Genomic DNA, 16,187 nt, shown 5'->3' on the forward strand with positions numbered 1-16,187 from the left:
GTGTGTGTGCTCGAGTTAATATACGCTATTTTCATATCTGTTCTAAGTCATTTCAGTTTAGCTGTTGTTGTTGTTGTTGTTGCTGTTGTTGTTGTTGTTCCAGGTTTATTTGATCTGAACTCTGTGGAGTGCAGGCTGAAGTCGCCTTTGCCCTTGCAATCCATCATCTTCCTTCTGGGGTATAGGGAGGAAGTTAAGAGACGTTTGTGTAACAGGGCAGCAGAGCGAACCAAGCAGCGCAGCTCATGGAACAGAGTACTAGTGCTATCTCGACCATGGGAGATATAATGAGTAACATCTGGTTAGAGCGGGAACTCCCCCACTCCTTAAGCCCAGCATATAAGCTTCCCGGCTCACCTGTGCTCCTCACATACGCACCCAGTCCCGCCACGCCCCTCCACCTCACCCTCACCCTCACCCGCCACCATGGTAAGCTGTGGGAACACTGTTGTGGAGATTCATTTAAAAGTCTAGAACTCATGCAAGAAAACATACTGTAGTGTTACAACAGGAAATCTTTTTAAATTCGATTTCTTAATGGAACATGTCAATTGAAGTCCGCGGTACATTCCCTTGGAAAGTTGGGATTCCAAGGGGTTCTTTGGTCTCATGAGTAAATGTATAGCTAAAAGCAATTGTTACTGAATGTATCTACTGCCTGCTGAAAGAATCTCTTCTCTATCTCACATAGTAGAAAAGTTATTAGCCTCTGAAAACCATCGCGGTCTGGCCGTGTCGTGTCTGGCCAGGCCGGGTCGTGCCTGGCCGCTCATTTCTCAGCTGAACATTGCTTCGTTGAGCTTGCTTGCTTCGCTCGCTGCGCTCACTCACTCCTAACAAGAAGCACTCAAAGAGTGCAACACCCATTTCCACCAACTGGTCTAAAAAGGCGAACAGTTGACTTTTCCATGTGACTGAGTACTCTCAAACACGAACTGTTACATTTTTGCCTGACGCTTAACCTCTCCACCAAATTTGATTGAAATCAGAAAAATAGTGTGTACTTTTATTCACACACACACACACACACACACACACACACACACACACACACACACACACCGAACAAAACATAACACCCTCTAATGCTTCGCTAGAGCGGGTGTCAATTTTTATTACGACCACCATTACCGCCACTGTTCCTGCTACAGTTATTGATGGTGATGATAACAGGAATAATAATAATGGTATAATAATAATACTAATAATAATAATAATAATAATAATAATAGAAATAATAATAATAATAATAATAATAATAATAATAATAATAATAGAAATAATAATAATAATAATAATAATAATAATAATAATAGAAATAATAATAATAATAATAATAATAATAATAATAATAATAGAAATAATAATAATAATAATAATAATAATAGAAATAATAATAATAATAATAATAATAATAATAATAATAATAATAATAATAATGAATCATAACATTTTTCTCGACCTAATGATGGGGTGAGGGAGAAGAGGATGCAGAAAAATAGGAAATATACGAAATAAACGAAAAACCCTGAATAATAATTGTGTACGATTACTGACATTAAGTGAAACATAAAGAAAATGCAGGATAATTATGGAGTGTCTGTGGAAAGCATGGATACTGAGAAAAGTAGGTTGGTTTCCAAGCACATGAGAGAGAGGAAGGGAGAGAGAGAGAGAGAGAGAGAGAGAGAGAGAGAGAGAGAATTTCGATCTCAATTTCCTTTTCAACATTTCCCTCATATCCCACTGATGTATCATCCATTTTCTCAGAACAAACGCACAGGGAACACTTAAACAGGAAGTGAGTTATCATATAAGAGTTCTGGTTTTATTCTAACTTTTCTGTTCATCCCTCATCATTTTCTTCATTCAACCCCCTCAGCACGGTGATGTCTTATAGTGTCTTCCTGGTATCTTGAGATGTTTTATTCAGCTCTAGATATCCTTGTGGTGGAGGATTTAGAAGCTCATCATAACCTCCTTAGTAGAATGATGCACTTTTTATACTTTATTTTTGTTACTGCCAGACGATTTTACTCAGCTGAGGAGAGACTGATCGTAGTGATGGAATTAGCTCATGCTCTGTTTACTGATCGCTGATTATTTTCCCCTACTGTGACTAATTAACATATCCATCACTATATCAGTAATTTGCTCTTTTTTGTTTATTATTTCTGTACTTTTTAATGTAATTTTGATATCGTTTTCATTAATGCAGTCATATTCATTTGTTATCGTTCTCTTATCCAATCTCCTCACTGTCTTCTCACTCTAATATGATACTTTTCATATTCATTATTTTCAATACGGCATCAACTGCGGACGTACACTCAGGTACATATATCTGCTCAATATTTCACTTCTACATCCCACTATCCTCTATTGGCTAATATTCCTAAGGTGAGACAGGCTTGGTATGTTTTTTATACTCACATACGATTATCTCTATCTATAGCCAGACGTCTTGATCCCGTAAAAGGTGGCCAGGCGAATAGCCTTCATGTCTTCCGCCATTTGGTTTCCCTCTCTCCATCTCACCCCCTCCTCTACCTCACTTCCATACATTCTTCTAGTCATTCTCTTACTCTTTATCCTCTCCACCTGCCCAACCCATCTTGAGAGTAATTCTTTTAATGCTTTCGGTCACATCCACATCAACACCACAACGCCCTAACTCTTCCTTTTATGTCTGCTTGTCTCTCCATGTAGCTCTACATGCTTCTCTCATATCATTTATTTCCACTGCTTTCACTCTTGACTTGTATCCATCCAGTAGCATCAAAGTCTCAATTCCATACATTAAAGTGGGGATCACAATACTCTCATGAAACGACTTTTTAATTTCCATACTCCGTTTTATATTCTTATCACTGGTTTCAGCGAACCAGCAACCTGTATTCCCTGCTGTACCCTTTCATGCATTTCATTCTCTAATCTTCCCTCCTTACTCAACACATTTATACTTGACTGCACTCACATCTCCATTTCTTGACCATCTAGCCTTGTCGTGTATTCTGCGACTTCACTTCTCTTTAAGTCCATAATTTTACTGTTTTCCACCAACACTTTTAGCTTTCATTTCTTGCATACACTCTCAGATTCATTCACCGAGCCATGCAGCTTCCATTCATATTAACGTGACAATACAGTATCATCAGTACACAACAGAAGCGGCACTTTCCAAATCTTACCCCCGCTCCCACTAAGGACACTCCAACACCCACTGCCCTACTTTGTAGCTCCCGTAACCCCATATATATATATATATATATATATATATATATATATATATATATATATATATATATATATATATATATATATATATATATATATATACACACACACACTGAACAACCATGGAGACATAACACATCTCTCTCATTCCAACACTCATATCAAACAATTCACTATACTCTGTTTTTTTTACTGAGGCGAAGATGCACTTGACAGGTTGATGATGATTGGCTGAATGCAACATGTCCAAAAAATATCTACTAACCCATATTTCCCTCTCAGATATATGTTGTCAGTTAATAATGCTAGATTATGAAGTAATGTTGCATGCAGCCAATAATCACCAATCTTTCAAGTGCATCTTCGCCTCGAAAAAAAAAAACTGATTATAGTTCGCTGTCCATACGCACTGCAACCCTGGCGCCCTCAATATAAACTCTTGACAACATTCAGCAACTTCCCATCTACTCCATATATTTTAATTTTCTTCAACATTCCTTGACTATTTACTCTATCGTATGCTATCTCTAGAGTTAAGATGGCACCATACAGTTTCTTTCCCTTCTCTTGATTCTTTCTACTAAGCATTAGAACGAATATCTGATAAACGCAACCTCTTCCCTTTCCAAAACTCCTCCGTTCTCCAGCTAATTCTCCGGTTATTTCCTTAACTCTCTCAACATTGACGATGCCCTTTCATAAAGCACCAGGGAGGAAGTAATGGGCATGCCTTAAGTGGGAAGCAGAAACAGTGGAATAGCAGGCGATCTTTTGTTCCAAACTGTATGTATATAAATAAATTCTCGTGCATGCATTCACCATAGTTTCAACATACTGATCCACTCATTGCTCGAGTTTTGTTATAATTCCAGTTTTTCGCTGGTCATCAGTAATTATTTAAGTGTTTCACACTTAGCACTTCTGATGCGAAGGGTTTTTAAAAGCCACTAGTGCCTGCAGCCTGATCAGTTACTAAGGCACGGTTACACAGTACGAGTTAAGTGAACGAAATGGATCATCTGGCCTCTAAGCTTGTGTACTTTCTAAACAAGGTGGGGATACATTGCGTATCGTGCTGCAAGGATAGGAGTGTGGCAACGAAAACAGGAAAGGCTTTGTACACACAGCGGAAGGATTATCATATTTATCATGTCGCCTTTGAAAACAACGTCTTTTCGCCCTATCCATGAAATATCGCTGGTTCAAAGTTAGAGAGAGAGAGAGAGAGAGAGAGAGAGAGAGAGAGAGAAGGATAAACAGTACTTGTTACTTTCTGATGAAAATGCCGGGCCCACATATTTTACTACAGGCATGAGTCTAGTGTGACTATGTCTGTGGGTACCAAAGAAAGTTCAACAAAATCGCCTGGCATTTGCAAGAACTGAATACTTGTAACCTAAATTCAAGTATGACAGTGAAAGAAGTAGAGAAAACTTAAAGTTCTTTAGTTAGTTTTGAAGAAGCCGATGAGATCACCTGTCTGACAAAAAATAAATGCGCAAGTTCATCCACCAGGGTAATGCCAGACACTTCTTGCCACCCGAGAGAAGGTACCCTCCATGCGAGTCTGTGCAGTACATCCTGAGTTGCATTGTGTCGTATTCTCGTTACCTTTGGAGATTTCGTAACGTCCTTTCCCCATTTTTTCTCTTTCTTCATATTATACTTTACATTATACTTTATTTCTAACCACTTCATTATTATTATTATTTTAATTTAATAATTGCGATATCCAGGCAATTTTGTACAATTTAGGAAAAAAAAGTTTCGTATAGAATGGTCCAGTGAAAGTTATATCACACTCCTTCACTTCGGACATTTTCTTCTAAACAAAATAAAATCATCTGATCACCTGGACGCAGCAACGATAAACACAGATGACCTCGAGCCGATCGGATTGAACAATTTCCGTTGCTTCCCTTACTCAGCCATGAGAAATCATCATGATTCTCTGAACAATAACCAAACACACACACACACACATACACACACACACACACACACACACACACACACACACACACACACACACACACACACACACACACACACACACATACATATCTATCTGTCTATCTATCTATCTATATACAGTTCTGTGAGTCAGTATCCATACTGCTGTCGCTTCCTCTAGTTTTCTTACATCGCTCAATCACTTCAGCTAAATATTTTATTCTTGCTTCCTTCACAGTGAGAGACATCAGGGTGTGAAAAGGTTAATGGACGATGCTTCTAACTCCATCATTACAAAATAATGGTCTCTCCAAAGCTAAACGAAATCGTCTGGAGATAGCAAAAATGAAATAAAAAAGTTATTATAGTGAGGGGATTGATAAGTTTTTGGATAAGATATAGAACTAAATGGTACTCAGAGAGTGCATACCTCCGGCAACGCCTGTACCAGACAGCTCAGATCACCTCCAAAACTTTATCAACTCTTCCGTGGCCCATGACCCACATATTAAAAAAAGTTCAATAAAATTCATCAAAAAGTTTTTGAAGTATCTTGTGGATTAACAAACAAAAAACAATCCTGAACCAGGAATCGAACTCAGACCACCACTAAAATTTATTCAACTCTTCCTTGGCCCCATGACCCACATATCCATAAAATTTCATTAATATCCTTCAATAACTTTTTGAGGCATCCTGTGGACAAACAAACAGACAAACAGGAGTGAATCCACAGCATCCTCCAGCTACGTTGGCGGAGGTAATTACTCATTACTCTCTTGTCTGCTGTAATTATTAAAAAATGGACCGTTGTCGATATGAACCGTATCTTATAGGGGCTCCTAACCTGACCTACCCACTTAACTAAACCTTATCTCCTTCAAATCACAGCTTTGCTAACATACTGGGAGTCTAACTTAACCACCCTAACCAACAAAACCTCACCTCCTTAATTTTCTACCTTCCTAACGCTATAACCCTCCCAGCCGTGTGTCCCTCCTAACTCTACCACCTTCCTGATTTTATGCCTTTGAGAACCATAAAATCTTACTAACCTTTTAACCTTCCAAACCTTCCAGTCTTCCCAACCATCCACCCTTCATAACCTTACAATCATACTAACCTTACCATCTTCCTAATTCACCTAACCTGCCAACCCTTACACCAGTCTTACAACCACCTTAACTCATCACCTTCCTAACTTAATAGCTTTCACAGTCTTATGATATTTCTACCTTACCACTTTTCATCCTTAATGGCCTTACAGTTTTCCTAACATTACCACCTTCATAATTTCCCCTCCCTTCCTAACCCAGCTTCAGTACATAGCTGATGGCGTAAAGTATCTGAAAATCCAGTTAACAGCCTGACTTTGGTTGTGTGGGGGCTTAAAACTCCTCCAATCTGGTCACGTATTTATATATTCTTTTCACCACCAGACGATTTTACATGATGATTTTACTCAGCTATAGTGGTGAAGGGGTTAAATAAAGCAATGTCTCTCCCCTCCTGTTTGAGAAATTTCCTCAGCTGAATATAATCGTCTGAAGATATCAAGGATAATCCGTAAGTGCGTCATCGACTGAAGGTGTTTATTTTGAAGTAAACCTCGCCCCTTTCCTTACGTTGATACCTGTTTAATTTTAGTCCTATTACCACTAAGTTAGTTTATTTAGGTTATGAAAGACATCTCGTATTGAAGACTACAGCTCATGTTCTCTGTGGTTATGAAAGCTCCCTAGCACCTCTTCCTTATCGATTTATTTTTGGATAATGTCATGGCCAAGTTACGGAAACAGTCTCATATGTGAAAGACGACTACCATGATTCCAGAGTTGCACTATTACTACTACTCACATAGTTGGAAATGACCCATCATTCATTTGTACACTGGGGCTAGGAAAATGTAAACTGGAGAATATAATTTATTCACAAAATTATAACTTAATCCTAACTTAATCCTAAGCATAAGAAAGTAAACTACAAGTGAAATAACCTTAGGAACACTGCTTCACATTACTGGTGACATAATAACCTTACTGAGAACAGACCATCAAGAGGGTGGTGACTGAGAGTCAGGTAGCATGTCCGCAGGTGTTTCTATGCTAACACTTGCTGTAGACCAAAGGGGCAGTGTGAGCAGAGTTTAGAGCTTCCTCAGTATGCAGGAGTTTCTATCCTCATCCTTCATAGGCTCACAAGTGTCACAGCGGGGAGGAAAAGTCGCGAGTCGAGGGCACACTTCACGTGAAGAGCTGCTATATCCTTTCCATACCAGTGCTGCTGATCAACTGCCCACACCCCAGCTCACAGTCACCACCTCACTTCCCTTGATTCGTACAATGGAGAAATTGAAGCAGTATCATACAATTCATACCAAGTAATCACACCTGAAAATTATAAAATACAAAATAAGTATACATAAACATACTACATTTGAAAGATCCACAATAACGTATAATTTACTTCCGTGCTCCGAACAGCCTCATTACCAGTGAACTACAACTAACCTAAGTTTTAATGAAACAAACCAGAGAAACTAAATTATACCCTTTCAGAACAAAGATCCAATAATGAACCCTTATAGTCATGAATCATTCTGACATTACCCCCTGAACAAAAGAACTTGTACCCAAGTTCTAACAACTTAATAATTACGTTCTAGAAAATTATATCACACATCATGGCCAGCTAAATTCCAGTTAATTTTAACATTATACTTCTCCAGAATTACATCTTCATCAATACCAAGTACATGCAAGCCCAAACAATCTGAGCCAACATCTGTCACAGAATCTGAACGAATTCCCAAACTTGAACAGCATGTGTTATATCCTTCATCCAAACGACTAAGATAATCTGCCCCTACATTCTCAGCTCCTTTAATGTACTCTGCACTGTACTCAAATTGCTGCATGTATAATGCCCACCGCATAATCCTTGCATTGGAATTCTTAGCAGTCTTGAGGTAATGCAGAGGCAGATGATCTGTCTGAACAACAAACCTTCGTCCATACAAAAACTGGCGAAACTTTCTTACACCCTCAATGATTGCTAATAACTCTCTTTCAACAACACTGTAGTTCCTCTCCGCTTGTCCCAGCTTCCTGCTATGGTAGGATATAGGCCACAGTTCATTTCCATGGGACTGCATCAGCACAGCACCAATACCCACACCTGACGCGTCTGTTCTTACAACAAAGTCTTTAGATAAATCTGGCAAATGGAGAATAGGCTTATTAGTCATTTTGTTCTTTAGAGTATCAAATGCTCTTTGCTCTAAATCTGTCCACACTACCTTATTTGGACTGCTCTTCTTTGTTAGATTGGTTAATGGTTCTGCAATTGTAGAGTAGTTTGGTATGAATGCTCTGTAATAGCCTGTTAGTCCCAAGAACGAACGAACTTGTTTTTTAGTTCTGGGGGCAGAAGCTTCAACTATTTTCCCAACCTTATCTTTCTGGGGCTGGCATATCCCATTTCCTATTCTATGACCAAGGAAATCCACTTCAGCTTGACCCACTACACATTTGGATGGGTTTACTACTAAGCCTGCTTCCTTAAGTCTGAAAAATACCCGATCCAACAATTTCAAATGCTCATGAAAAGTCGAGGAATGTACCAAAATGTCATCAACAAATATTTCTATGCCAGACATACCTCCCAACACACTCCTCATTGTCCTGTTAAACACTGCAGGTGAATTGCACAAGCCAAAAGGAAGGACTTTGAACTGATATAAACCCTTGGGAGTACTAAATGCAGTGTACTTCCTACTATCCACATGTAATGGAATCTGCCAGAATCCTTTAGAAAGATCTAGTTTTGAAAAATATCAGGACCCTGATAATTTTGAAAAGATATTCCCCTGGTCAAACATAGGCTCTGCATCAAACCGAGTTACACCATTTAATTTCCTAAAGTCTCCACAGAGTCTCACTCCTTTATCCTTTTTACGTACAACCACTACAGGACTATTATAGGGAGCATTAGATTTTTCAATTATCCCTGCTTCTTCCATTGCATTAAGTTCTTTCTCTACCTCAGCTTGCAAACTATATGGTATAGCATAAGGCTTACTTCGAACAGGGGTTTTGTCAGTCAAAACAATTTCATGGGGAGGAACATTTGCTAGCTTTGGTGTACTAGAGAACACTTCTGAGTACATACTCAACAAATCACATATCTTACCTCTCTCTAATGGAGACAAAGTTACTGACAACTCTACATCTTTCCAAGACTTCTCAGTGGTTGGTATAGGTAGCAAAAGATTTTCAACCTCGTCAGAGTACTCAATAACTGTAGCAGCACTTACATCTGATTCGGCTACATCACAATCATCTGGATCGTAGTCTACTTCATATTTCTTCAGCATATTCACATGAAATCTTTTCTTCTTCCCCCTTATATCTATTACATAATTCAAAGCAGAAGGACACTCTACAATCTTATATGGACCTCTCCAGTTCATGAGTAATTTATTATGGTCAGTTGGTAAAAGCAGCAAAACTTGATCACCCACCTTGAAAGTTCTGTCACTAGCCCTACGATTATAGTAGCTCTTATCCAACTCCTGTGCCTTATCTAATTCTTCCCTTGCTAGCTTACATGTGTTTTCCAATCTCTCACCGAGATCTAGAACATAGCTGTAGGTACTAACAGTCTCGAGTGTGCTGACCGATCCATCCCAAATCTCTCTTAGTACATCCAAAGGACCCCTCACTGTTCTTCCATAAACTAACTCAAAAGGGGAGAATCTAGTACTCGACTGGGGTGCTTCTCTATATGCAAAGAGCAATGGTGCTATGTATCTTGGCCAATCCTTAGGTGCCTCATCACACATTCGTTTCAGCATTTTCTTAAGTGTACCGTTAAATCTTTCTACTAAGCCATTACACATGGGATGAAATGGAGTGGTTTTAAGAGATTTTATTGACAATAACCGTTCAACTTCCCTCATCATTGCTGAAGTAAATTGGCTCCCTCTGTCAGTCAAAACCTCCTTTGGAATACCAATTCTAGAATAGATCTCCATCAAAGCATCCGCCACTGTAGTAGTCTCTATATTAGGCAAGGCAACTGCTTCTGGATACCGAGTAGCAAAGTCTACGAGAGTGAGTATATACCTGTCTCCACTATCTGCCCTAGGTGTAATAGGCCCAACTATGTCTATACCCACCCTGGCAAATGGCTCGTCTATTACTGGCATAGACCTAAGCTTTCCTGGTTTTATGCTACCTTTATCCACGGTTCTCTGACACACATCACATGACCTACACCAGCGGCTGACATCAGCCACCATACCTAGCCAAAAGAAAGTTCCTTGAATCCTGTCCAGAGTCTTTTTGTACCCCATATGGCCACTCATGATTCCCTCATGACCTAATTTGAACACTTCCTTACGATAGTTCTTTGGCACAATCAACTGTTGTTTTGTCACTCCTCTAACTGTCATCTCTCTGTATAATCTACCCCCTTTAAGAATAAAGGTTGACACTCTTCCTCTTGCCTGAAACACTTTCTTACTTTGAACATGACTTCTTATAGAGTTCAAAGTTCTATCATCCTCTTGATTTTTCACAAATTCTGATGTAGACACGAAAGTATCAACATTGCTCACCTTCAGGGGTTGTTTAACTTTACCGTCCTTGCGACTTTGTGCTCTAGTAACTGCAGCAACGAGTCCAGCGTCTGATGATCCACCAGCAGTACTCCTCGAAGTTCGTTCCAACTCTGTGGTTACTTCGTCCGTTGCTTCAGTGTCAGATCTTCCACTCGGGACTCTGTTCCTGGTTAGGTTCACGTCCTCTGCGTTGTCTTGTTCAGCCAAGCTTTGATCACTTGTAGACTGTATACTTGTGAGGGAATATGGATTGTCAGTTACACCACCAACAACTAAATCGTAAACTGGGGTCTTACACACAGCAGCGTAAACTTTCCCTATTAACCAAGGTGTAGAAACTTCAACTTCTACCTCTGGCAACACTATCACTGCCCCATTCACCAATTTCAGTGAAACTGTTCTCCCAGTATAGTGTCTCAATGAAACTAGCTTCTCTGCTACAACACAAGTAGTTGACCCACTATCTAGCATTGCTGTAACAGCTTGCCCCTCTACCAAGCCATTGTTCAATATTAAGTTCTTATAACTTTGCCCATTCCCATTAAATTTGGTAGCTGAACCACTAACTGTCTTACTTTTAGCTTTCACAGATGCTTTTCCTGATGCAGCGGCACTGGTCTGTTTTGATTTATTAAAAGTACACTGAGCTTTTCTATGGTCTAGTTTACCACACTCCCAACATCCTTTACTACCAAACTTACTGTCACTCCCTGAGGTCTTTGTCTTGATCTGCGTTGTAGAGCGTTCTGAAGGTTTCTCTTGCCCTTCAGCCACGGGTTTGTTGACCTTCTTGTTAATCTGGGAAGGGTGACCATGGGCATCAATCCAACGATCTGCCTCCTCCCCACAAACCTGCAAACTCTTAACTTCTTTCTCCTTTAAAAACATCATTAGAGCTGGAGGACACTGCCTTAAAAATTGCTCCCTTGCAAAGAGATCTGCTAAATCCTCAAAGGTCTGACTGGATCCATCCGCTTCCAACCACTTAACAAGATTCCTTTTGATTCGACAAGCTAGTTGCACTGCAGACTCGCCATCACGAAACTTTGTGTCGCGAAACCGTTTCCTACAACCCTCTGCTGTCACATCGTAACCTCTCAAAAGTGCGGACTTCAGCTCATCAAAATCTGCAATGATGTCGTCAGTGAACTGGTGATACATCTCGAGAGCTCGACCCTGTTAGTAGAGATGCTAAGGCAGCTGGCCACACCGACCTCTCCCATCTTGCAGCTTGAGCTACCCTCTCAAAGCGAGCCACATAAGAATCTATATCATCTTTGGCCTCATCGAAAATTGGCAGCTTAGGGGGATTAATTACGGTTGCAACTGGTCGAACGTTCTGACCAGCAGCAGCAGCACTAGCAGCAGCAGCAGCCCTCGAAGCTTCAATCTGTGCCTCTAATTCTAAAATCTTTAGCTTCCTCTCTACTGCACGACTCTCCCTCTCTTGAGCCCGCTCCTCTCTCTGCCGATTTTGCTCTATCACTCTCTCTTCTCTTACCCAGGTCATAAGCTTGTCACCCTCTAAGCCCATTTGTTTTCCCTCTTCAGTTAACCTCTTTATAGTGTCTGAACTCATGGTGAAAATCTAAAGATTATAAACTTCCCTGTATACTGCCAACCCGCGTGCACAACGAATTAATGGGTCCCTGTTCGGGCGCCAAATGTCATGGCCAAGTTACGGAAACAGTCTCATATGTGAAAGACGACTACCATGATTCCAGAGTTGCACTATTACTACTACTCACATAGTTGGAAATGACCCATCATTCATTTGTACACTGGGGCTAGGAAAATGTAAACTGGAGAATATAATTTATTCACAAAATTATAACTTAATCCTAACTTAATCCTAAGCATAAGAAAGTAAACTACAAGTGAAATAACCTTAGGAACACTGCTTCACATTACTGGTGACATAATAACCTTACTGAGAACAGACCATCAAGAGGGTGGTGACTGAGAGTCAGGTAGCATGTCCGCAGGTGTTTCTATGCTAACACTTGCTGTAGACCAAAGGGGCAGTGTGAGCAGAGTTTAGAGCTTCCTCAGTATGCAGGAGTTTCTATCCTCATCCTTCATAGGCTCACAAGTGTCACAGCGGGGAGGAAAAGTCGCGAGTCGAGGGCACACTTCACGTGAAGAGCTGCTATATCCTTTCCATACCAGTGCTGCTGATCAACTGCCCACACCCCAGCTCACAGTCACCACCTCACTTCCCTTGATTCGTACAATGGAGAAATTGAAGCAGTATCATACAATTCATACCAAGTAATCACACTCCGAAAATTATAAAATACAAAATAAGTATACATAAACATACTACATTTGAAAGATCCACAATAACGTATAATTTACTTCCGTGCTCCGAACAGCCTCATTACCAGTGAACTACAACTAACCTAAGTTTTAATGAAACAAACCAGAGAAACTAAATTATACCCTTTCAGAACAAAGATCCAATAATGAACCCTTATAGTCATGAATCATTCTGACAGATAAGGCTGGCTAATATCGTTTTGTACGTTACTTGTGCAGAGTATAGTGATATTAAAATGATTTAAGTGGTACAGAAGAGGACGGCAAGGTGTAATAAGCAAAATAAATCGCTCAGGAAGAGGTGTTAGGGAGCTTCCTTAACAGAGGAGAGTGTGGATCCATAATTACCACCTCCATTATGAGAAAGTTATTGTGCTGAATAAAACCGTTCGAAATAAATCATAGCTTTAAAAAAGGGGTAGCTTTGCAGGGGATGGGATAGAGTGACAGGCTGGAGAGAAAGAGGTGTGTAAGGGATCGACCGGGGGGAAGTGTGTGTGTGTGTGTGTGTGTGTGTGTGTGTGTGTGTGTGTGTGTCGTGTTGTGAAAGCTGAAGTCAATTTTTTTTAAAGATGATAACGAAAAAGGAAACGCCCATTGCTCTCGTACACCACGGGTCTTATGATATATGTAGGGAAGTATAAAAAGAGGAGCAGGTATCATATCCTGTTCAGTTTGTTTTACGTATATTCCAGCATGCTGTGAAGAAAAAAAAAAAACACTAGTCCGCGGCTAAGAAGGGAATTCCCGGGAGTTTTAAGATGAGGTGAACGTTCCTTGTTAAGAAAAAAGGAGTCTTCTCGCCAGATTTGACCAATAGATTCCAGAAATGATGGTAGTTTATGTTTTTGCATCGTTAATTTCTACCGCATACGATAAATCTTATTGAATAATCTGGATAGAACTATTAGACTAAAGGCATAATGAATGTAATTTGCTAAGGTTAGTTCATATCAATTATGTTATTCATCTGTGACATCAGTTTTCTCTCCAATCGTTTCAGGAGTGTCGGCATTTGGCAACTGCTGCTCTGGTGTTAATATCCTGCCTAGCTGCTCTGTCCTATGCGCACGGTCCAGGCTACGGCGGCTCCTATTTCGTGTACAACAGGAGGGGTGGCTATGGAGGCTACGGCCAACGGTATGGGAACTATGGCGGCCGGTATGGGAGCTATGGAGGTCAGAAATGGTACAAGGGAAACATAAGACCTTCACCTCCTTCGGTACCCAGAGTCGTAAACAATCCTGGTGTGAATACCGGTGTGGAAAGTGGAATACATACGGGTACTGGAGATGTCGGAGTGGGCAGTGATGCTGGTATTGATGTAGCTACTATTGAGGATATCATTTTGGGAAGTGGAGTAGGTGGTGACGTGGGTGGCAGTGTGGGTGGTGGAGATACCCGGGTGAGTGTGGATGGAGGTAGTGTGGGTGTGGGAGGTGATGAGTGCCGCTACTACTGCCGCACCCCCGCTGATGAAATCTACTGCTGCGAGACTACTTCAGACCCCATCATTACGCCAAGACGTAAGTATCATCGGGTAAACAAAAAATATCTAACATGATTGAAACAGCTACTGCATGTTTAGTAATTAACAGGTGTCTGCTATTGTAACTACTGCTACAACTGATGCAGTACCGTTGCTGGTACTGGAGTAGGAGTTATTAACAAGGGACAGAAGCAGATATTGAAGTATGCAATGAATGGAACCGACGAGATGGATTTTGTCTCACAGGCATGGTGAAGCACATTTTTGTGCGGATCATTTCCCTGTGAGCTGGTGCCGATGTTTCAAAGGCTTTCAGTGGTGAGTGAATTTAAGATTTGCCCATTCCATTAGATACTCTGTTAATAGAACTCCTACCACGTGATTCCACTTGCTATTTTTATATCATCCATCCCGTGTATCAGTGGGAAATAAGATAAATCAATGAAGCTGATGATAATACTGATCCCAGTTAAAATTACATGTTTAGTATAAATCAGCAGCCGAATAAGTGGGTCCATCACCACACTCTTTCCTTAGTAGTGCGTAATGAGGTTTTAAGTTTGGTTAAGTAGCAGTTTCATTTTGTGTATCACAGGCACTTCATGTCAGGCGTAAAAGAAAGAAAAAAACATCATCCCATCTACACCTTTACCACACTTATTTGTTACTCTCAGTCACGGCGCCTGCAGATTCTTGTGGCTCTCAGAACAGCAGGTTCCTTATGATTCTGGGCGGCTGGTGATGGTGGTGGTGAAAGGAGGGGAGGGTAACAACAGAGCTTGATTACCCACCCCCCCGACACACACACAAACACAGACACATCATATGAAGGACATGAGAGCGTTCGGGATATTTCCTGTTCTCTTGTGGATATTACTATTAGTATCCACCTATCTGTCTTTATATATATATATATATATATATATATATATATATATATATATATATATATATATATATATATATATATATATATATATATATATATGTATATATATATATATATATATATATATATATATGTATATATATATATATATATATATATATATCTAGATAGATAGATAGATAGATATAGATAGATATATTCTCCTTTCTAACATTATTCCTCCTACCCCCAGTGAAGCAAGGTGTGTGCCCCAAGCCAGGTATCCAGTGTAGTCCTGACCCACAGCGCTGCAGTAACGATGGGTCCTGCCCCGGGGACTACAAGTGCTGCTACGACACATGCCAACAGCGACACGCCTGTACACCACCGGAGTCATTCTAAACCTATCCCCCACCCTTATCGTCACCCATCCTCATGTAGAAGAACCCCTGTGGCTCAGATGAACCCAATACCCTAGCAATGATCCTTCACCCACCTTCATGTAGAAGAACCGTTGTGGTTTAACCGAACCCAGTACCCCAGCAAGGATTACAACAACGGACAGGAATTAAGTGCGTGTGTTGGAGTGAATTTCTTTTTTGGGCTTCTATGAATCGCATATACTTCAGAACGAGTGGTGTATAACAGTGAAGTATTTCCTCCAGTGAGGCTCTTGCCATCCCGAGTCATTGTAGTAA

The 16,187-nt window shown here is 40.3% G+C and overlaps 1 protein-coding gene across 1 annotated transcript; it reads left to right on the top strand.

The window, feature by feature from the left end:
* Positions 1 to 387: 387 nt before the first annotated feature.
* Positions 388 to 15,949, top strand: LOC145394934 (uncharacterized). The gene is made up of 3 exons (XM_080268684.1): positions 388 to 429; positions 14,136 to 14,658; positions 15,743 to 15,949. The coding sequence occupies exons 1-3, from the start codon at positions 427 to 429 to the stop codon at positions 15,889 to 15,891; spliced, it is 675 nt and encodes a 224-aa protein (XP_080124810.1). The 5' UTR covers positions 388 to 426; the 3' UTR covers positions 15,892 to 15,949.
* The last annotated feature ends 238 nt before the right edge of the window (positions 15,950 to 16,187 follow it).

The sequence above is a fragment of the Coenobita brevimanus genome, chromosome 29 (genome assembly GCF_032717465.1).
Source record: "Coenobita brevimanus isolate Jiangsu-jjx chromosome 29, ASM3271746v2, whole genome shotgun sequence".
Lineage (NCBI taxonomy): Eukaryota > Metazoa > Arthropoda > Malacostraca > Decapoda > Coenobitidae > Coenobita > Coenobita brevimanus.

Coding starts and splice junctions, on each gene's coding strand:
- LOC145394934 (XM_080268684.1), top strand. Junction 14,659..15,742: donor CCCCATCATTACGCCAAGAC/GTAAGTATCATC, acceptor TCCTACCCCCAG/TGAAGCAAGGTGTGTGCCCC.